General features: G+C 44.1%; 1 protein-coding gene across 2 annotated transcripts in view; it reads right to left on the bottom strand.

The window, feature by feature from the left end:
- Window positions 1-1436: 1436 nt before the first annotated feature.
- LOC143288870 (uncharacterized) overlaps window positions 1437-24037 on the bottom strand; it is a 28223-nt gene continuing 5622 nt past the window's right edge. For both annotated transcript variants that reach the window (XM_076597525.1, XM_076597524.1), the window contains exon 2: window positions 1437-6209. In XM_076597525.1, coding sequence (XP_076453640.1) covers window positions 4783-6018 — 1236 coding nt within the window. In that variant the 5' untranslated portion in view covers window positions 6019-6209 and the 3' untranslated portion in view covers window positions 1437-4782. The remainder of the gene's footprint in view (window positions 6210-24037) is intronic.

Genomic DNA, 24037 nt, shown 5'->3' with positions numbered 1-24037 from the left:
TACAATGCTGTAGTAATGGAATTGCATTTAATTTCCACCGCGAAATATTGGACGATTTAAGACAGAAATACAGCACTCAAGAATATGCACTTCGTCTTCGAGGACGGGGCTTTAAAGTTCGATACAATTTAAAAACAGTCCGCATGGCGCCGTCAACTTGATTCCTTTATTTGACGAACTGTTTGTTATTGATTATCGGGCATGTGCTTAGCAGATGTTGTGTATGTGGATTTTGTCCTGACGCTGATGCCTTATTGAATAACTGAACTGAACTAATTGCCATGTGCCTTGTGTACTTTTACTAACAGTAAACACGTTGTAACGGGTCAAATGGCCAATATGATTTAAAAAAAAAAAAATTAATTTTGAGTTCTCCCTTTGTCTCTTTTATCATTATTATTATTATTATTTTACATATCTGTTTACTTACCTGAAGTAATCTTCGAAAAGAAGAGCTGCTAGCCTCATTGGAATTTGATATTACAAGCTGTCAGTCACCTTTGTTTGAACCAGCAGTGTTTCGTTTGTTGATTGATTGATATGGACACTTACGTAGTGCCTGTCTTTGTTCAGAGAACAAGTTTCATGCGCTTCACAAACAAGAAGACACACACACACACACACACACACACACAAATATATATATATATATATGCATACATATACATACACGCGCGGACGCGCGCGCACACACACACACACACACACACACACACACGTTTGTTCTATCGGTTATTCTTCTTTTCTTTTTTTTTAATTCAATATACGTTCTTCATCGGTGTTTTTATCCTTACCTATATCAGTTATAAACGTGTCTGTGTGTTTTACAAATACGAACTTATGATTTTGCACGTTAAATACCGGCGCCGAATTAGATGTCGTATCAGAATTTTTATTTGGCCTGGTGTTAATGGTGTCATTGGTGTGTGTGTGTGTGTGTGTGTGTGTGTGTGTGTCCGCGCGCGCGCGCGTGCGTGCGTGATTAAATCTGTGAAAGAGATGGAAAATCAATGATCGTGGTCAATCTGAAGTGCGTGTACGGGAGGCTATCGAAAAGGCTTTCTTGTGCAATAGTTTGGTCTCTTTTAAAGGCAAAGTTGGAAATGTGTATCTCCGAAATTACCCTTTCACAAGGATATGTATTTAATTCTTTTGATATCGTTGCAGTATTGTACATGATAAACATTATTTTGACTGTTGTACAATGCACGGAACTGTTATCGAGCACTCCCAGAACAGAACGCCTCAGCACGCGCTCACGTGTACATAAACATAAATACACCCGCACGAACACACAGACGACCTCGCCATATCTTCTTTGAATGTTTCATTTGTATTTGTCGTTGAGTAGTATTAGTCGTACCTGTGAATGGGTAGTCTAGTTTAGTGTATCACGTTGTTGTGCAGGTATATTCCAGCTGATGATTCCTTGGAGTGATGACGGTGCCTTCCCACGTGGAGATCTGAGATTGTCCAGACTGTACCCTCAGTGGCTCTGAGAAGAGGACCTACCAAGAAATACCAGTCCAGTCCAGCTTACAGAAACAGAGTACAGTCCAGCAGACAGAGACACAGACAGCACACACACACACACACACACACACACACACACACACACACACATCTTGAAATATATTTTTTCTGTGACTTTGACTTAACTTTCTTTTCTTTTCTTTTTTTATTTTACTTTGACACACCAAACATTGGATGACTTGCTCAAGGAAGAAGAAAATGACAATGTGATCGAGTCCCCCTCTTATATGAATCCTCCGATTTTTTTTCTCCCCGTTCATTTGTGTACTAACAGCCCACCCTACCTCACCCCATTTCCACCTCCATATGTACTAATGTCTATATCATATACATTTTTTTTTCTAAACAAAAATGCAAGTAAATGTGACTGCTTCACGCTCAGTACTTTTGAACTAAATAAAATCAAGTTTAAAAAGACAAACATCAATATGGAGAGGGGGTGGGGGGGAACGGAGGGAGGAGGATTACACATGGCACTATAATCAAGACTTACGAGCAAGACGGTATGCGAGACAATCTGTCGTGACAAAAAGTAACACAATACAATACAGCACAGTATAATACAATCCAAAAAACACAATATAATACAATGATATAAGAATGAAAAGGAAAAACACACAAAAAACAAAAAACAAGACATAAAAGACAAAGAGAGGCCGATCGATAATGCTGACATTCAGAAACAAAGACTCTCTGTCAGGCGAGTATCACCGATACTAACAAAAACCAATTCCACGCAGGAGTTAGACCGCTACATTGTATTTTACAATGATAAACAAAATCCAGTCAGAAGTCAGACCACACACTATTTATATACATACATACATATATATATATATATGTGTGTGTGTGTGTGTGTGTGTGTGTGTGTGTGTGTGTCCACTGAAACCCGGTGTCCTGTCCTCTTGTCTGATTCCAAAAGAAATGTGTAATGCTTTCGACAGCTATGGAATTGCTGGAATGCTATTTACAGTGGCGTTCGATGATTTCTCCCCAAGTGACAATCGCACGTCCTCCACAGAGCTGACTTGCATGAGTGATCATTCCAGCTTTAAGTTTACTCAGCGTTAAGACACGTCTACGGAATTAGTGTTAACTCAGGAAACACTCTTAAGCTGCCAAGATTGCTCATGAAACTCCGCCCTGGCCTAGCCTTTCGCAACACACACACACACACACACACACACGATCAAATTGCATGCATCCCCTTCTTCTTACCACCACCACCCCAAACACATGCACGCTCGCATACTGTGATAAAAAAAAACAAAAAAAAAAAACCCCAGCTTTCCCCATCGGACTGTGAACTTGGTGATTAGCTGAAATCAGAGTGAGTGTAACATTAATAATTCATCACTGTCCCACTCTCCCCTCACCACCCACACGCACCATACCGAACCATTCTGTAGTGTGTGGTTTTGCATCAGCCCATCACACACTCATTCACAACCACATGACAGTCGCGTCGTTGAATGAAAGTCATCGCCTGCATTATCATGGGCGATATAATGAAAAAAGACCACTAGTATTTCACATATGGCTACATCTGTCAACACATAATTATTCATCAATGACAACAATGGTCGAGTGGAACAGATTTTGTCTGGATTTCCACATCTGCTAAACTCCCTTGTCCACGAGTGATGCTGCGCTGTGTGGATCAATCCGTATGCTTTTCGTATTATCATACTGTCATGTAATTAACGCCTCCTTAAAACAATGTATCAACGCCCCCTTGAAACAATGTTGAAAGAACGCATTAACGCCTCATTGAAACAACATATTAATGCCTCCTTGAAACAATGCATCAACGCATCCTTGAAACAATGTTGAAACAACGCATTAACACCTCCTTGAAACAACGTATTAATGCCTCCTTGAAACAATGCTTCAACGCCTCCTTGAAGCAAGGTATCAAAGCCGCCTTGAAACTGAATGCATCCAGCACAGTGGCTGAGGTCAGCATGGCTCTGTTCAGCCGCGGGGTGCTGATTCGTCCACAAGCACCCTGTTCGTGTTCTGTGCTGGTTTGTCACCGGTTTGGGAAACATCTGTCCTTCAGCTACACAGTTTCCTTTTTATCTTATTTGTTCGTTTGTCTTTGCCAAGCACCCTCTCAAACACTGAACTCCAGGAAAGAACCTCCGTGCTGGACATTTCCACTGAGATCGAGCGAAGAAGATGGTGCTGGACAGGACACGTCCTCTGAATGCCACCGGACGAACTTCCAAGAGTAACAATTCGCTGGACACCAGGTGGATACTGAGTGCAGAGGAAAGGGAGACACGGCGCGGAATGGTTAAAACAATAAAAGAACCTGTACCTGGGGGAAGCGAGTTGGGACAGCACGAGACCGGCACCAGGGCAGATCTCTGCTGTCGGCCTTTTGTGCCATTGGGTACGAATATGATTCAGACCAAAGCAGTTTCCCCAGTTCGTATTCTCGGCACTGGTTTGATCCGTTTGATCCGTTTCTACTCACATTGTAGTGTATGCATCGCTTTTTTGTAACTGTCCGCTGAGTATCGAAGTTCTGTCCTTCAGCATTTTTTTGTTCGATTCCGTGCTTGTTGCCCAGTGAGGTCTTCTCCAGAATCAGCGAATGTCCGTCACTGATAAGTGAATGCTTCTTCAGTAAAATCACAGGCATCGATGATAGTTCTTCCGTGATTAATTTTTCTACTGCATGCCATCAATGATTAATTACACAGTGGTGATCAGTTTTGTTCCTTGCTAATCTATTTGACTGCCAGTGCAGGCTTGTCGGGTATCCAAAACTCCATGCATGATTTCATCGATGTTAACGATTTGTGCAAAACAGAACTGAGGCCTTGTGAACCATCACTGACTGTGTATTTTCGCGTCAGCTTTTGTTAATAGCTACTTCTCAGGAGGTCCATGAAATGTTCACGACATTCAGTGGGTGAAGGAATATGTGATGGATTCGCGTGTCTGTCCTCCATGCAGAACAAGTCTAAGGCTGTTTCAGAGGTTCCTTCACCTGTTCACTCGGTTTTCGACTGATTCAGTCATCCAGACTGATATACAGTCATACTCAATGGAGGCTACCTTAGGTTGGGTTTTACCATTTCCCATGGGAATGTATAACCGATTTAGTGGGTGTCTATTTCACTGATTTGGTAGGTGGCTATGGCTGATTCAATGAGTATGTGTTCCCGACACTGTGTCTCTATCACCGACTCACGCGTGTCTATCACCCAGTCAGCATGTGTCTGTCACTGACTCAGTTCAGTATTCAGTGGGCGTGTCACAGGGGGTCAGCATGGAACTGTTGTTACCATAGACACGTTTACCACTAGGTATGCTGGGAAGGCGCGCCTGTTGAGGGATGACCCCCACTGGGGTCACAGCCCTGGAGTCGTCCGCCGTTTTGCACAAGATCGGGGTCAGAGGTCTCCGCATGGCCGCGGCCTTGGCCTTGTCCAGGCTGTTCTTTCGCCCCCCAGAATCTTTGCTGGTGATGATGGCGCGACGGAAAGTAGTCCGTGAGTTGGGCACGTAGAGGCTGGAGTCCTGGCGCACCATCTCCAGAAAGGGGTTGTTGGTGAAGTCCCGGGACAGGGGCCGGGCCGTGTTCAGGGGCACCTCACAGGAGATATCCTTCCGCAGGCTGATCACTGACCGGTTCAACCTCCTGGGGAAGTCAGACCCCGGCCGGGGCGTGCCGGGACCGGGCTGGTCCTGCCTGGACGGAGACCGCCGTGTGTACAACTCCATGTCCGAGCGGTGGCTCAGGACGCCGCCACTGCCGCCTCCACCGCAGTCCAGCGGGCCCCGGGGGGACAAGGGCAGGTCCCGGGGGGAGGATAAGGGCAGGTCGGCGTCTTCCAGGTTGGGGGAGGGCGACACGTCGAACGGGGTGCGGGTGCGGTCCTCGTTGAGCAGCTCCATGAGCAGCTGACGGTTCTTGATCTTGGTGGAGTCGGCCCCGCCGTCCTTCACCAAGATGCGGCAGCAGTCGGCGAGCCCCAACTTGACGGCCAGCTCCAGGGCGCTGAGCCCCGCCCCGTTCACCAGGTTCACCTTCAGCCGGCTCTTCATGCTGGCATGGCGGGTCAGGATGCGGATGGCCGAGGCATTGCCGCCCTCCACGCAGTGCACGAGCGCCGTGTTGCCGTCGTTGTCCTGCAGGTTGGGGTCGCAGCGCCGGCACTTGGCCAGCAGGCGGACCACGTCCATCTTGTCCCGCTCCATGCAGCCGTACATGAGCGCCGTGCGGCCCGCGCTGTCCTGCGCGTTCACGTCGCAGCCGTGCCGCAGCAGCAGGCGCACCACGTGCGTGCGCACGTCGTCGTTGGCGATGAAGACGGCGTGGATGAGCGGCGTGCGCAGGTGCGTGTCGCGCACGTTGAGGTCCTCGATGGTGGACAGGATGGAGTGCAGGCGGTTGACCTTGCCGCTGGAGATGGCGATGAAGATGTTGCGGTCGTCCGATACCGGCTCCGCGCCCGTGCTGGCCGCCATGTTGGCTGGGTTGGCGTGGCGGCCGTGTGGGTTTGGTTCACCTGAGCAGGGGCAGAGAACTAGTGGGGGTGCGGTGTGGTGTGGCGGGTGGAGGGGAAGGTGTCTTCAGGTCAGCAGGACGTCAGGCGTGGAAGAGAAGAAGGGAAGGACGTGGTGCACGTCTTTTGCTGTCTGTCTCTTCTGTCATGGTTCTGTAAAAAAAAAAAAAAAAAAAAAAATGCAGACAGCGAGTTTACAACGTGCTTTCCAAGCTAAACCTTATTTAAACCCGATCCCCTACCCCCACTTCACACACACACACACACACACACACACACGTGTTTGTGTGTGTGTGTGTGTGTGTGTGTGTGTGTGTGTGTGTGTGTGTTATTTTGCAAAGTTCTTTTTTTGTGACCGAAGTTTTTAGAATTTTACCTGCACTTCCACTTCAACAACCCTTCCTCCACTGTCATGAGATAAGGCAGAGAGAGGGTGGAGAGGGATAAATAGATAGACAGATAAAGAGAGAGAGAGAGAGACACACACACACACACACACACACACACACGCACGCACACACACACACACACACACACACACACACACACACACACACACAAGACAGAGAGGAATATAGATCCTGTTCTCGCAGCGATAACTAATCTGGCCGAATGATGGATAAATATTTTAAGGCAATGGTGCAGTTAGCTGAGTCATCATCCCACCTGCGTTCACTTCATGAATAAAAGAAATAAATGGCTTGCAAACACACACACACACACACACACACACACACACACACACACACACACACACACACAGCGAGCGAGCGCGCAACGTACGCATATATACAACCCAATGCCCTTACACACAGAAGCATGGACGCGCGTACAAACACACCGAAAAACAAGGACAAACACGCGGGCTTGCCCACAGATTGTGCGAAAGCGCGCATTCCCGTAAGAGGTGGAAGAAGTGAAAGAAAATGTGGTAGAAGAAGGACGGGAAAGTAAGAAGAAAAGGGGGACAAAAGAAGAGGCGGAGGAGGTGGAGAAGAAGAAGATGATGCTTCAGAAGAAGCGGAGAAGGAAGATGGAGAGGAGGAAGAAGAGGAGGTGGAACAGGAAGGAGATGATGATGATGACGACGACGATGATGATGATGATGACAGAAGGTGGGAGGAGGGGGGGGGGGGAGAGACACACACAGAGACGCAGACAGAGAAAGAGAGAGAAAGAGATATTCGGATTCGGATGGGTTGTTCTTGTAGAGGCCATGGTCCTTCATTTCGAAGTATGTAAACATACATGATAAAAATATAAATATTTTTATTGCATGTTGTGGGTCACAGCAGAGAGTAGACAACGTAAAACAGTCTCATGATACAGCAGTTTCCTTACATATAAATCCCTTGCACAGAAAAACAGAAACTGTTCTAACAATAAATTTCAGTAGAAACTTACAAGATTAATATATTCAATTCAAATGCCGAAGGTTGTGTGTAATATTTTGGACGAATGAATTTCTCTCGAATATTCTTCACAGCTGGACAGCAAAGAAGAAAATGAAATTCATCTTCCAGTGACACTTTGCATTGTCAACAAAGCAAATCAATTTCGATCACAAGTTCTGTACATCTGAGACAGTGAACTGCTACTTTGTTATCCAAAATCTAACTTTGGTCGTTACATGTTTTAGTGTCTTTCCATGTAAAAAAATAAATAAATAAAATAAAATAAATATATAAATGCATAAATAAACAGGGTTTCAAGTCCTGAGTATTACAACTGTTTCTGTGGAGGTCATTTCGTTCGACAGTTTGGATGCTGTCAAATCACTTCTGTCATCTGGAATCAGTCAGTCGCTGGTGAAAAACAAGACACATCCACTGACAATGCCATCCCCATCACTCTACCAAACAAAACAAAACCAAAAATAATTATTTAAAAAAACAAACAAACAAAGACACTTTTGTTGCCCAGTTTTTCTTATCTTTAACATATGCCACAAAGCATATGAGAGAGAGAGAGAGGGTGGGGGAGAGAAAAAGATTGACACATGTTTATTGAGGGTAAAATGGTTAAGCGTTTGCTTCTTTACACAGAGCCCGCAAAACAATAGATTAAGTAAATAAATAAATAAATAAACAACGAAAATATTTTCTTGAAAATGCAATCAATAAAAAATTAAAATAGAAATAAGGTAAATAAGGAAATAACTAAAAGAGTCAACTGACACACGTAATATAATTTCAAACGAAAACATCCTGAAAGTTCAATACAAAGCATCAGATATAACATAAAAATCGTCGAACACACACACACACACACACACACGAACACACACGTGCACACGCACAAAATTTATACGCAATTTTTAGTAGCAAAGTCACAGAATGTTGAGGCATAATCAATGTTAGGTTGACTATATGCATGAAAATACAGTTTGCGTGTATGTTGATCCAAGAAAATATCATTCTGTTGAAGAGCTTGATAACTTTTTGCATAAAACAGAAACATGAATAGACCATGACAGGCAATTATCAACAGTAAGACCAAGTAAGCTGTAAGAATTTACCTTCTCCAACTCTAAGTGAAGCACCTTAAGTCCAAGTAATTCATATTAAATATTTTGGTGTTTTAGTCTTGTTGTAACCAGTAAAAATGTATATGTTTGTGGGTGAACTGACATGTGATTAATTTCAGTCCAGCTGACAAGTTTATCAACACGACTCTGCAACTGTGTGCATACTGCATCAGCATTGGTTTTATGGAGGGCTGTAATCATCAGCAAACAATTCACAAGAGGATGAAACGTACAATGTAATGGGGGATCATTTATATATCTAGTGAAAATAATTTGGGTCCTAAACCCAGTTCCTGAAGAATCCCGTAACACAAAGGCCTGAAAGATTTTTTTGAAGTCCTGGAAAATCGATTGTTTTCTATTATTAAGAAACGTGAATCGAATAAACCAAACAACAACTTAAAAACAGAAGAAGATGACTATCGATAGTATCAGAGGCTTTTGCAAAGTGGAAACAGATCCAGTGAATAAAGCACTGTTAATGTTTAAGTGCAATTCCTCAACGAGATTTGTCAATACAGTATAACAGGAATTAATCTTTCTGGAACAGCACATAAAGCACAATTCTATTGTTTTAATGCCTCACTTTAATGCGAAAGGCCCACTGAAAGGTGTGTGTGTGTGTGTGTGTGTGTGTGTGTGTGTGTGTGTGTGTGTGTTCCAATCAAGCAAAATCTACACCCATAGTTATGAAAGATTTCAGTCGTGTCCGTTCATTCATGGATCCCGTATGAAAACAACTCACTGGGATGGAGTCCATTTTATACCTCCCGACCACTCCCCGACCCCCGTACATCTAGATATTCATCCATCTGTCTATTCATCTATCTATCTATCTATCTCTCTATCTATCTAAGTAGCTAAATATCTATACATCAACACTCTCTCCCGTCCCCAAGTGTTGTACACGAAAGTAGTTTACAACGATATAATTATTTCTGACGCAGTCTGAATGATTTTAATCAAACAAATATCAATCTTAGAACACATGTGTGTAATTCTGGACTTTCGATTTTTTTCTATTTTTTAATTTGTTTGTTTCTATGTCTGTTTTTCTTTACTTTCTTTCGGTTTGTTGTTGTTTTTGTAACCTACTAGTTGTGCATTTTCCATCGATATCCAGCTAAATACGAATCAAGCACAATCAACAGAAAGAAAGAATGAAATAAAAGAAACGTCCAGGAAAAAATATCTAATCCCCTTCAGAACATAATAAGATTTGATTATCACTCGGTCTTAACAAAAACAACAACAAAAACATTAATATTTCTATGTGGTGGCACAAAAACATGAAACTAGTTTGATAAGTAAACATGCATCAATATTATTCGATGACGTCAGAGAAATAAATGTATCAATCGAAAAACTAGCAAACAAATAAATAGATACGTAAACAAACAACAAACAAACAAATGAATATATATACATAAATAAATAGATAAATACAAATCTTGTAAAAGGTGAGGTCCGAAGCAAAACAGGGGTATACTGTCATTACCGTTTTGTTTTTGTTTTTTTTCCATTTGCAACAGAGATCCAGTTTATCCTCCTCAGCCGGGGACATTTGCACCCACACCCACACACAAACATGGGAAACAGAACACTGAGAAGATGGCGCTGTGGCACTGCACAGGAACTGGAAATGTCACAGGCAGTGGAGCATACCAGGCGTTAATAACGAAGGTGCTTTCTTCCATCCAGCTTGACCGTCTTCGTTACAGCATTTAGCTCCCCAGCTAATCCGCTTGGACCCCAACACCCTGCCCGCGCCGGGACCCCGAGTGACGAAGGCACGCTTATCACCAATCAGCGTGGGCTTTGTTTCTACTGTTGGGTCCAGAGAACCAAATCGGATTGTCACGCTGCGACACCAAACTCTGCACTGCTTCCTTCTATATTCTTGGATCACCAGTGATGCCTGGGTTATTTGCCCCACGGTGGGGCTGAAGCTAAATTAAAGCGGCTGGTTCGCAATCGTCAAAGTAAGGTGTTTGTTGTAGATGTGTATATAGATATATCTATATATATTCTATTACATTATATCATATATACAGTCCACTAACACACACTCAGCTGCCAAATTCCAAGGCTGTAACTGTTATGAAAACACACGTTCCTGTGCATTTGGTTTGATCCAGTTAGATTTAGGTAGATATACCCGTTTCCCATTCCTGTCTTTCTTTTTGTTCTTTCCATAAAATTAATTTAACCTATATTATGGCCATGTATACCTCTTCATCTCCCCTTTTCTGCTTTATCGGGGTGTGTGTGTGTATGTATGTGTGTGTGCGCGCGCGCGCGCGCTCGAAACATATATTGGAGGGGGTTTATTTGTATCAAAGACAAACAGTGGCTTTCAAACACGATATATTCAAAGAGTGATTGCGTGGCAATGATAAGAATACACTGGCGAGTCTACTGAACGTATGGCCATGCTAGTCCCATTTTTAAACGTGACAATGTACTATAAGCCTACGGATCGGAATAGATACGTATCTCTGAGAGCTTGTTTTCGTGTCTGGATTTCACAACCCATGGTTTATTTATCTCTTCTATTTTTCACCGAGCGACAAACATTGACACACACACACACACACACACATGCACGGCGCACGCACGCACGCACACACATATATATATATATATATAGAGAGAGAGAGAGAGAGAGAGAGAGAGAGATGTATGTATGTATATCTTCTTATTGGGGGGCTGGGGAGAGGGGGGCAAACTATACTTAAAATTAAAAAAAAACACCAAAAAACAACAGCATGTGCATGGTTTACAGACATTTTAGATTTGGCCATTTTCTGCGGTAACTGCTGAGAACCGTTTTACTGTAGCTGCCTGCAAGACGTGCCAGTTGTCTTATTGGGTGGGTGGGCAGTGCAGGTCACTGGGTGACAGGGAAGGTTACACAGTGTCTCCTGCAGCAGGAGCCGGTGTTGATTTACAGCCCGGTCATTATAATGCACAACCAAATTGATACTTTCCAGGCCTTGTATCAAGTCCTCGACGATGTCCTAAAGATGCATCTTGATGCGCATAAAATGTGATGGTCAGAGTAACGCAGAGCAATGCAAAGTTGCAAAGGTTCTGTCATCGGACTGATCGACTTGCATGGATTTTCTTTCTTTTCACCCATGCATACACACGCAAGCACACACGCACACACATGCACACTTACTGAGAAAAACAAAACATATTTCGTTTCCGTGCACTGTAAAAAATCTGTTACGTAAACATCGTACGTAAAATCTGAAATGAAAAGGGTACACGAAATATGATTTAAAAAAACAAAAACAAACAAACAACCCCCCCTCCCCCCCAAAAAAAACAAAAAAACAAAAACAAAAAAAAACACCACCACCATTATTGACACACTGATACTGTTTTAGCGTGACACTTTTTTTCGTTTTCTTGTCTGCGTGATAGATTGGTTTGGCTATGAATGATATGACCGATTTCAAATGTACCATAGTACATGGTTATTGTACTTTTCGAATGTATTCATCAATTTACATATGGTCTTGTAAGATGTCTCTAAGCTAGTTACTTACTTCTGTAAATATTAATTTTTATATTTCATCTATCTATTTATGTTCTGTTAGATAGCCAGTCTGTGAACTAGTTAAATTAGCTGTTTGTTTTGTTTTTTTGTTGTTTTTTGTTTGTTTGTTTTTACTTGTATATTGGGGGACGGGGAGATTGAATAAACAGAATACAAAATATGCATACAAAGGGATGGGGCAAGGTCTATACGGAACAAAATAATTGTGACACTGGCGGAGCAAAACAAAGTATGGGAATGTATGCCCAGTTCGTTCACCACCACCGCCACCACCATGACCACAGCAAACAAAAAGCAGTTCATCGTCTCAACCTGAAACTCAATAATATGACAAAGGGCGTGGTCTTCTTGGCAAATTCATTGGACCATGTGGTGTAATTGTTCCAGTTCTTTAGCACTGGGTGTCACAACTCCGCCAAAGCTTTCCGCGTGACATGCTTCTTCTTTGTGTAAACTTTTACATGTGATAAATCTGCGATGTTAAATATGTAAGTTGCCACGTTGCTGTCCGCGTCCGATTCATCAAATGGCAGTGCCCATATTATGGAGGTCTGATTCCCAGAACGTTTCCCTCACAGGCTGTGTAGTACTTATCTCCCTTGGCAAATGTGACTGACGTCCCCGGTCATTGGTCGCCACATATATCTTCCTGTCGGATTTCCTTTCCTTCTTTGCTTTTCGATTGAAAATTTGCTTTACAACGGTTGCTAAAGTAATAACCACCAGCAGCGAAGGTATTCCTACACCGTAAACAACCAGGCTCTTGTTGATGGATGTGCTGTCAGTCCCTCTAGAATGTCTGTTGCTTCTGCTGATGAGAACGCTGCTGCGGTTAGTTCCCCACGGCGAGTGGTAGGAGCCTGAGTTGTCATTTTTGCGGATTCGCAGGACCAATGTCATGACCCCCGTTCTGCGGGGCTGTCCCTTGTCGGTGGCCTTCACCAAGAAGGCCAGCCGTCCCTGGCTGCCCAGTTCCCATCTGGCCAGGCTTCTCCTCAGAACCAGTTTGGACCCCTGTTGGTAGATCATGTTTGTGCCGTTGGCCACACTGTACTGGACGACGCCGTCCTCGTTCCCCACGTCTCTGTCTGACGCCTGACCGCCAAGGTCCAAGAGCTCCAAACCGGAGACCAGATCGTCGTTGGGGAAGGTCACTGTCACGATTGGCCTGGTGAAGGTTGGGGGAAACTCGTTCTGTGCAGTCACTATCAGGGAGAATTGTGTCGCGAAGTTGTGGCGGCTGTACTGACCCTTGCAGGAGGCTTGTAGCGTGATCATATAGGGTGGGGGTCTCTTGTACCGGGCATAGATCTCCTCCACGTCCATCACCTTCCTTAATTTCAGAACACAGCCAGTCGTTCCGACTGTATACGAACACCTCAAAGGTCGACCTGCCTCGCTGGGTTCAAATTGAAATGCTGAGGTGAAAAAGCTGCGATTTACGAGTTCTCCTTCAAAAGAACGGGCCTCTTTAAGCTGCAGTTGCCAGTATTCGCCAGTTCCTCCTGCCGCCACGCGAATACATAAGTCTGTTCCCACGGGATCCGTTTCGCTGACATTAAACGAATACACCGATTTTGTTTCTTCACTGCATGGGATAATCTGAAACTTGCGCAAATCAGCTACCAAACACAACAGCCACAATGCCCGAATCAAACCCATAAAGGAATAGGAATAGGCCTAATAAATAGCATGCACGTCTTTTTCCCTTTCCCAGCTCAAAGATCTTTTGGAAGATCTGTACACAAAACCGAACGTTCTCTTATCACGCAAACAAGCGTCACGACGTGACGTAATTAACATCGAATGACACTTTGTGTGAGTTCTAAACGTTACATTGTGTATCACTGTAACATTATTAACATTGGAGATGGCATTTTTCGGCTCTGTAGCCGCTTCCTGGGTTGTGTGCCACAGGCTCCAATGCGAAGACTATGACCGCAAAGTCTATGTCCATCCATTGTATACGCACGCAGAAGAACAAATATGCGCGTTAAAGATCCTGTAATCCATGTCAGCGTTCGGTGGGTTATGGAAACAAAAACATACCCAGTATGTACACCCCGAAAACGGAGTATGGCTGCCTACAAGGCGAGGTAAAATAAACAAAACGGTCATGCATGTAAAATGCTATATGTCTGAGTGTGTATGTGTGAGTGGTTGAATGAAACGGGAAACGAATGATGAGCGACCAAGGGCAGCCGTCAGTCGGCTCTACCTAGGTAGGCAGCCTGTTGTGAAAATGACCCTGTGTTTGTAAAGCGCTTAGAGCTTGATTTCCGACCGAGGATTTGCGCTAAATAAGTGTCCATATCATCCATTCATTCATTTCACGGATGCGTCTTCGGAAGTGTTGCTATCATGTCAGGTGTCTGTGTCTCTCAGACCTTGTCAATGCCGAGATATGGAACAACTGCCAGGTGGGTGCCCCGATACGAACCCCAAACGGGCACGACCTTCCTCCTGGAAGGACACGGGTAAAAAGCCTCGAAAGTTCTCAATGGCGGGACAGTTCGAACTGAATCTCTACTCGGCAGTGACAACGCCAAAGACACACAGGACGATTCCACGTTACAAAATAAAATGAAAAAGAAGTGAAACCGTGAACACCCCGCAGCAAAACTACCCAGCCAAGTGGGTTGGCTGAATGAGGGAGGGCATGTAAATAAGAAATTAAATGAATATTTTTTCTTAATATATATATTTTTTAACATTGTAACGTCATCTTCCTCATCGCCATAAGATATAGACCACATAAAATGTTCCTATTCTAATCACATATGATGACCTGATTTACCTTCCACTTCCATGCTTGTGGCGAGTTGTTACTACGACTACTAAAACTATTAATAAAGATTTATTACACACACACACACACACACACACATATATATATATATATATATATATATATATATATATATATATATATATATTATAATGCGCTGTACCTCCGTAGCACAGGGACCAAGAGCGCTAACAATTAACATCATATGGTTATATATATTACCGCTTGCAGACACCTGACATCCATGCACACACACAAATTCTCAACCCAAACACACATATACGAAAACTAATGAATTTATCATCTTTTGGTAGAGATACGTCTGGCCAAAATTAATGCACTTTTGACAAAGCATCAGGACAGAGACCAGTATTTGATGATGATGATGATGATGATATGGATACTTACATAACGCCTGATCGCCATCAGAGACCACGCTCAAGCACTTTATAAACACGTTAGTCATGTGCGGCTTACCTGGGTAGAGCTGACTGAGAGCTGCCTTTGGGCGCTCATCATTTATTTCCTGTCATTCAGGCATGTATATCACACACACACACACACACACACACACAAACAAACAAACGCGCGCGCGCACTCACACAGACATGTATCGTTTACGTGTTTGGCCGTTTATCTTTTTTACTCCGAAATATAGGCAGCCACACTCCAGTTTCGGATATATACAGAGAGAGAGAGAGAGAGAGAGAGAGAGAGAGAGAGAGAGAGAGAGAGAGAGAGAGAGAGATTTATAATGAATAAGAGTAAACACAAGTTTTTCTTGAGCAAAAAGATTTTATCACAATAATCACCACTCATAAATTGAATGGGAGAGAATGGGTGGGAGGGAAGCCGCGAAAGGGAGTCACAGAGAGAGGGGTGAGGGAAGTAGTGGTAACAGCATATGGTGGTAGAAAGAAAAGACCCTCCCTTCCTTTCCCCCCAGCCCCCGCTAAGAAAATAAAATAAAAGACAGCGAGAAAGAGAGGGGAGGTTGGGGGGGGAGGGGGGTGAAGGTCAGAGGAGGAGAAGAACAAGCAAAGTAAGAAGTCGAAGGCCCTCCTACAAACAGATAAATAAATAAAGAATCAACCAACCAACCACGCTGCAACATAAAACCACCGTAACGACGGGCACAACAGCAACATGGCTAAATCGTTGGACTTTCAGTCTGAGGGTCCTGGGTTCGATCCAAGTATCTGTGCCTGGTGAATTATGGGTGGAAAATTTTCCGATCTCTCAGGTCAGTTTATGTGCAGACATGTTGGTGTTTTAATTCCCGCCATGTGAAAATGCACATGCAAAAGATCATGCACGCACACGGTTAACGATCCCTTAATCCATGACAGTGTTCGGTGGGTTATGGAAACACAAACACACCCAGCATGCGCACCAATGATAAAATGAGTGTTACTGCCTATGTAACGAGATAAAAAACGATCATGCACGTATAAACCCGCTTGTAGATATTCGTTAATGCGGAGTGCAGCCCACGGAAGAAAGTAAATCCACTACATTCTACGTTCCGTAAGAAGTTTGACACATTAAGTGGGATCGTATCAAAAATAATTATAAAAATATAAACATAAAACAAAATTATATATATACATACATATATATATATATATATATATATATATATATATATATATATATATGGAGCTTTTAACTGTGTGCCTGTCAGCACTCCTGGAAATCCATTGTTGCTTGTGTTCTTCGACTGACAAGTCCACTGATAAACATCTGTACACTGATGTATGCATTCTACCGGGAACTTAGCTTTCGGTTATTGAGCATGAGGAGGATACAGGTAATTCTCAACGCCACCTGTCGGGGGTGGGGGGTAGGGGTTCAGAGGTTGTCAGACACAACCCTTTCCAAAGCATGGAAGCACCGCTTACATGAAAATGACTGAGCGTGAGGAGAGGAGTGGGAGAAGGAACAAAACCAGTATCTTATATTTTCTGGAAAACATCCACTCATCCACCCACGCACACACACACACACACACACACACACACACACACACCAAAGCAAAATATAAAGGTAGAGATAGCAGAAATCAATCAAACGGGAACATACAAACAAACAACAAAAGAAAGCGATAAAAATGAACAAACTGGCAGCTAAGAATTTACAGAGGGTTTGGATACTTTGAAATCAACATCATTCGCCACCCTGCCTCACCCCAAGCCCGTCCTCTCCTTTCCAACATACCTCTCAACCCCCATCCAAACACACACCCTTCCACGCCCAGACACCACCACGTGGAAAAGAGGAGAGCACTGCTTCCATACACAGTGTTCAGGTTTTCTGAGGACGAGTTTTCAGCTGGACTGCTCTGTGTCCAGAGAGGGTTTTTTGTTTGTTTGTTTGTTTCTTTCTTTCTTTCTTTGTTTTTGTTTTTTTAGTACTCGAAAATGTGACGCTCCTAGCTGTTCGTTAGCTGTCTGTAAAAGTGCATGTTTCAGACTTGCCGGTCTCCTTCAAACAGGACACGAGCTGGTGAGGTGACGCAGGTCAATCCGTAGTACTACCAGTGTACTCCGACTGGCTGGTGGGCTCCCACTCATCCAGCTTCTTCCCCACCTGTGCTTCATCTATGTTGCTAACCGAGTCAAAGTCCTCGTAAAAAATGCTGTCCTCTTCCTCCTTTCTGGTAGACTTAGAGGCACGGGAACTCGCTGACCTGGAACTTGCTACGGACTTGTGCGAACTGCTCGGCATCGCTTGAAGTGACATTCCGAGCCCTCCAGACTGGGTCCCCTGCTTCTTCTTCTCCGCCGACTTCCTCTTACAGTTGTAGCATGTGACTACCGTCAACAGCAGGACCACCACCCCTACGGGTATTACTATGCCATACAGCAGTTTGACCCTGGTCGACAAGTCGTCAATCTTTGACCCTGGATCGTCTCCATTGTCGTCTGCATCCTCGTCTCCGACCTGCAGTATCAGAGTCATGGTGCTGTTTCTGTCCGGCCTTCCGGGATTGGACGCCGCCAGTACGAAGTCCATGCTGAACTGGTTGCTAAAATTGTGGGACGCAAGCTTCCTTCGCAGAACCACGTTGCTGCCGTTGGCGATGGCGATTGTGTCCGTTCCATTGACGACACTGTAGGTGACGGCCGTGTCCTGTCTGCCCACATCCCTGTCTGTTGTTGTGTTCTCCAGACTGTAGAGGAGAAACCCTTTTACAAGCCGCTCTTCAGGGAATGTCACTGTCACAACGGGTTGGGTGAACGTGGGAGGAAATTCGTTGATCAGCTTCACTGCCATCGACACGTTTGTCATCATCAACACGGTACTCGCGTTACCGCAGGTGGCGTTGAACTGGATGTGTAATGGCGGGCCACTGTTGAACTTGGCGAAGATAAACTCCGCGTCCAGCATTTTCGCTAATTTCAGATCGCAGAAATTCGAACGAGAAGTGTGCATACATTTTAAGGGTCGATCCGTCTCGTTCGGTTTAAAGTGAAATGCGGATGTGTAAAAGTCTCTGAGTCCTGTAGGAGAAGCGGGCTGTACTAACTGCAGTTGCCAATAGGTACTGTTTTTTTTAACCTCCACCCGAAACTGTACGTCTGTCCCAACAGGGTCAGTCTCGTTGATCATCAGAGAATATGACGACTTTGTGCCTGATCCACACGGAACCAGCACACACGAACACAGATGAGATACCACACAAAACACACCCAGTGCTGACAATTTCATCTGGGTCAGCTTGAGCCACAAATGTATGACATAACTCTTTTTGTTGCTCCTCGAAATCGGTTTGTGTTGATCCAGACAAGTCGACCTGTTCCTGTTCATGTCACACACTGGGAAGCCTCCGATGTAATTTTCAAATGACGTCAAAGCAAATTTTTAACGCGTGTCCGCGGCATCATAAAATTATTGTGGGAATTATCAGTGTGTGTGTGTGTGTGTGTGTGTGTCCCCACCATAATAAAAGCTCTGAACATGCTTTTTTCTGAGGTCGATGTCAGCATTGTCATTCCACAATGTGCCGTGACAAATGTTGGTTAAGTCAGATTTTAGCGTCCTGAATTCAGGGACCTGTCGTACCGGCAATTTTCGTGTATTGATGAAACGATGTTACCATTAGAAGATGTTGCAAACTATTAATGCATTATCAATGGTTTTAGACTCTATGTTGACAGTTGTTTTACTCTTCTTCTTCTTCTTCTTGTTTTTTTAATGCGGATTCAGTCATTAAATTAACGTACCGCCATCTTGTTCTTAAAGGTTTCGGCCCCGCAAAACATGAAAATGAGAACAAAAAATATGGCGGCTTGAAACGACAGGTTTCGGTTCAGGTTCTTATTCTGGGTCATTTCGCGTCGTATCATGTGTAATTCTTGATCAGAAGGGTTGATTACATGCAACTTATCGTTTCTTACATGCCTCCACTGCAAAACATACGAAAATTTTCGTTTAAACAGGTTCTAGAATTTAGGACGCTAAGATAGGACATTACCATGCACAAATGTTATTTCAAATAGTTCAAGGTGAAGATTTTTTTCTCCAACCATGGAACACGTATATCGATTTTCGTTTTGTTTTTCTTTTGGATTTTGCCCGTTGTACTACAAAACAACATGTGCTCCATTATGATAGGGGAAAAACAATAAGATACAGATTCGAAGTCTGTATAAAATATTTGGAAATATATTTAACTCTGTTTTCGACAGGTTACACAATATGGTGGAAATACCACACACACACTCACACTACCCCCCTCCCCGCCCCCACATATATATATATATATATATATATATATATATATATGTGTGTGTGTGTGTGTGTGTGTGTGTGTGTGTGTGTGTGTGTCCCTAATGAAAGGGTGTCAGAAAAGTAAAATTTCGAAAGGAAAACCACCAACAAAAGTTTTTCATAGCAGACAACACATCGTACCTTGTTAAATGACAAACACTCAGCTAAGTGACAACATCGTGCCTTGTTAAATGACATACACTCAGCTAAGTAATACATAATATACATCATAGAAATATCATACCTGCTTTAAATAACACACACACACACACACACACACACACACACACACACACCTCGGTAATACATATTACACATCATGAAAGAAATCTACTTTCAAGTGACGTACATTCACTTTAGTAATACATAAATTCTGCTGTCATCGCTATTTGAAATCAAAACCTCGTTTAAAGAATGGGGAGGGAAAAAACTCCTTCCCCCCGACACCCCTATCCCCCCCTAACAAATAAGCAGAGCTCAGTTTCGCCCACCCACCTCCACCCCTACCCCACCACCCGCCCCTCCCGCACCACTTTCATGACTGAGGTGAAATCGCGACTTCGTTCCGGCATGGTCAGTGTAGGTATGCTCAGCTGACCCGTGTCAGTGGAAGGAGGATATGGTGACTCCTCCCTGTGTCGGAAAGGACTGCCAGGCAGTGACACAAAAACAAATCCATCTGCTAGCAAATAAGAAGAAGACGAAAAAGATACTGAGGCAGCAATGCGCGCTCAAACGATGACCAATACGTCTTCAAAACCTTTGCCAAAGGCTGGAAACGTAACATATGCTAACCGTTTGATTTCTACCCACCCATTTATCCGATTATTTACCTACAACCGATATGTTGTTACGACCAGCAAATGGGGAGTATCGTGTCTGTACGTGAGGGCGCGGGAGGAAAAGACATGAGACAGCAATGCTTTCACCCTTGGCAGAGCAAAGGCACACAACAATGATGACAGAGGCTTTTTTCAAATAAAAGGGAACACTAAGTCCGTGGATATACCCCTTCGTTTGACACACACACACACACACGTAAACACGCACGCATACACACTCACCCACATACACACACACAAGCACGCACGCATAACATCCCCCCCTTACCCCCCCCCCCCCCCGGACCTCTCCCCCGCCCCCCACCTCCACCGTGTGTGTGTGTGTGTGAGCGCGTGGAATGTCGGAGGAACAGTCTTTGATGACTAAAGTTGCATAAGGTGTTAAGTGCTACGAATATAATATTGTCAATATGTTAAGCGCCAAATTGACGGTGCCACCAAAACAGACTGTCCAACCAAACGTTTGGAGGGTTGAGATGGAGGGCGTGTGTGTGAGAACACCCCTTCAGAACCCTATCACCGACTCGTGGACATGAATCAAGAGACGATGGTGCCCTCCTCCGATGTGTCAGAGGTCACTTGGGATTCCTCCCATGTGTCAGATGTCACCTGGGATTCCTCCCATGTGTCAGAGGTCACCTGGGATTCCTCCCATGTGTCACTGGCCGCCAGGAATTCGCTGTCAACCTCCGACTCGCCATCCGCTGCAGGGTCGGTGCTGGGATCGGGGTCATCGGCGTCAACTGTCGATTCTGCATCATCGATAACGGAATCAGGCGTTCCCTCTTCCACTTGTTGATTCCTCTCCTCCGGGTAGGTTTTACCAGAACCATAGTCAGACGTTCCCATTTTGATTTCGTTCTGTTCCACGTTCCCCAGTTTCATCATGTTTCTTACATAAACCACAATTACTACCAGAATACCGAGCAGCAGAACCGATGGTGTTAATGTGACAAATAGCAATGTTATCTGGGACACCAGTGCACCAGTGTCAGTGGTACCGTTTTTATCGGACGTTGTGGTGGAATGGCGAGTAGTAAGAGTAGTAGCAGTAATGTTGTCGGTTTCCCTGTGGTTCTTCCCGTCTACATCAGTATCTGCCCTGCTACCTCCCGCTCCTACTATCAGCACTAACGTCATGTTGCCTCTTCTGGCGATTTTGCCATTGTCTTCTGCTATCAACAGGAAGAAGAAACGTGTCTGGTTCAGGAAATCTGCACCCGTGAGGCTTTTTATCAGGATGACTCGGGTACGCTGGACAGTGATGATGTCCTTCCCGTGGAAAACCGAATAGAAAATCTCGCCTTCCCGCCCGGCGTCTCCGTCCGTCGCTTGGTGGAGCAAGCTAAAAATCCGAAAGCCCGCCACAAGATCCTCCCTTGGAAAAGTGACGTTGACTAATGGGGATTTGAAATGGGGAGAAAACTCATTTACCCGTTTATAGTGCAGATAGACATCTACAGTTAGAGGCAACTCACTGGCCTCGCCCCTGCATTTCGCTCGGAACTCGATGGGGACAGACGGGGGCAAGGCTCTGAATCTCTCCATCATCACTTCAGCATCCAACGTGTCTGTCAGCGTCAGCTTACACGAAGTCAAATTGGCTGCATGACTACACCTCAGTGGTTCGCCCGCCTCGCTGGGGTCAAACGCCATCGCAGACAGGAAAAAATCCTCCAGTGCTTTGGGAGTTAAGCGATCTCGTATTTCTAATGTCCAGTAATTATCAGTCCCTTTGACCTCCACATTAAACTGCAGGTCTGTTCCTGGTGGGTCCGTTTCTATGACTGTTATGAAATACTTGGTTTTGGTCGTCTTGTCACACGGTATAAGCTTGCATTCGCACACAATACGACTCACACAGAACAGCCCCACGACTTGACTGAAACTCATGGAGGGCACTCGTGGACTCGACATTTTTTTCGCTAAAAAATCACTGTGTTCTCAAAATGCACACACTTAACGTCACACAATGTGACGTTATTTTACGATGTGCCAGGAGAGGAAAAGAGACGACGGAGTCGAAGAAAGTCGGCAGAAGGAATTATTATGGCGAATGACGTGTGCAGGGTGACAGAAATCGAAATGTAGGTAGTTTAGGACAACAGTGGTTTAAGATTTTCTAAACAGGTCTGTCTGGAGATAACCATCCTTAGTAACAGTAGTCCCAGTAGTAGTAGTAGGCGCTAAGTCCTTTTACGTCCCTTCTTATTTACATTTCCTTGGTGGTTTGCTTTGAATGCCTACTCTAATTTCCCCTAACATCAACGAAGATGAATGGATAAATAAAGAAGTAGATAATAAAAAATATTTAAAAACCTGCCCACTCGAGCAAACAACCAAATATACACTAACAATTTGTTGCTTTTTTTCTCCAGCGATAAACAATATTAATTTCCCAAGCAACAGACTAAATTCTATCGAAAAGAAATGCATATAAAAGGCATAAAGGGTTTCCGTTTTAACAATATCCTTCTTTTCCTACAATTACAACAGAACTTTCAGTGTCACCAAAGTGTTGGCAGAGCTCAGAAGGGCAATGATGACCCAAAACAGAAGAAGACCGTTCGCTTTTTTGCGTTCTCCGCCAGCGCGAAACTATATATTTTCGTCAGTCGGAGGGAAAAGGAGCTGATCTTCCAGCTAGCCCCAAAAGAAACACGCTATCGGCGTGTCATCGCTGTGCCACACAACTGACGGTATTTAGTCACCATCAAACTGGAACACATTGTTGAATAGTATGGACACGGTTCATGATCTCCAAGACACGGTAAGAGAGGCATGCATATCCTGGGTTTCTTCAAGGGAAGATAAAGACGAGCTGATTTATCCACCACATGAGATGGTGATTATGATGCTGTATAGAGAGACCCATCTCTTCAATAGTGTGACCAGGACTTGTGTACTTTCATCCAATGGCCCGTGTTAAGGGTGCCTCTAGATATCATACTTATTTGGATGTGGGAGCGAAAGACATAAGTCGCTTTGAACAAATCCTGACAGATTCTTATCGACACAAGCGCGCTCTGTCTTAAAAACCTCATCTCTTAAAAACCGCATCTTAGAGATCATTGACCGTGTACTGTCGAGAATGTGTTCCCCCTTGATGGCGACAAGCCATCGTCAGATGTCTTGCACTGCTGAGGACATGCCGATATAAAACGAGTTGGACATAAAATAATCATAAAAAAAAAAAATCTATCGATGGCTCTTGTATTCTTTTCTCCCTCAAACTTCGCTCTCCTACTGGTCTTCGCTCTTCCACTTTTCGTTCTCCTGCTTCGCTCTCCCACTTGTCTTCAGTCCATTACTTCTCTTCGCTCTCCTACATCTCTTTACTTTCTTACTTCTCTACACTCTCCCACATCTCTTTACTTTCTTACTTCTCTTCGCTCTCCCACATCTCTTCGCTCTCCCACATCTCTTCACGCTCCCACATCTCTTTAGTCTCCCACATCTCTTCGCTCTCCCACATCTCTTCGC

Source organism: Babylonia areolata, chromosome 13 (assembly GCF_041734735.1).
Source record: "Babylonia areolata isolate BAREFJ2019XMU chromosome 13, ASM4173473v1, whole genome shotgun sequence".
NCBI classification, from domain to species: Eukaryota; Metazoa; Mollusca; class Gastropoda; order Neogastropoda; family Buccinidae; genus Babylonia; species Babylonia areolata.
This window is presented reverse-complemented; position numbering and strand designations above follow the sequence as displayed.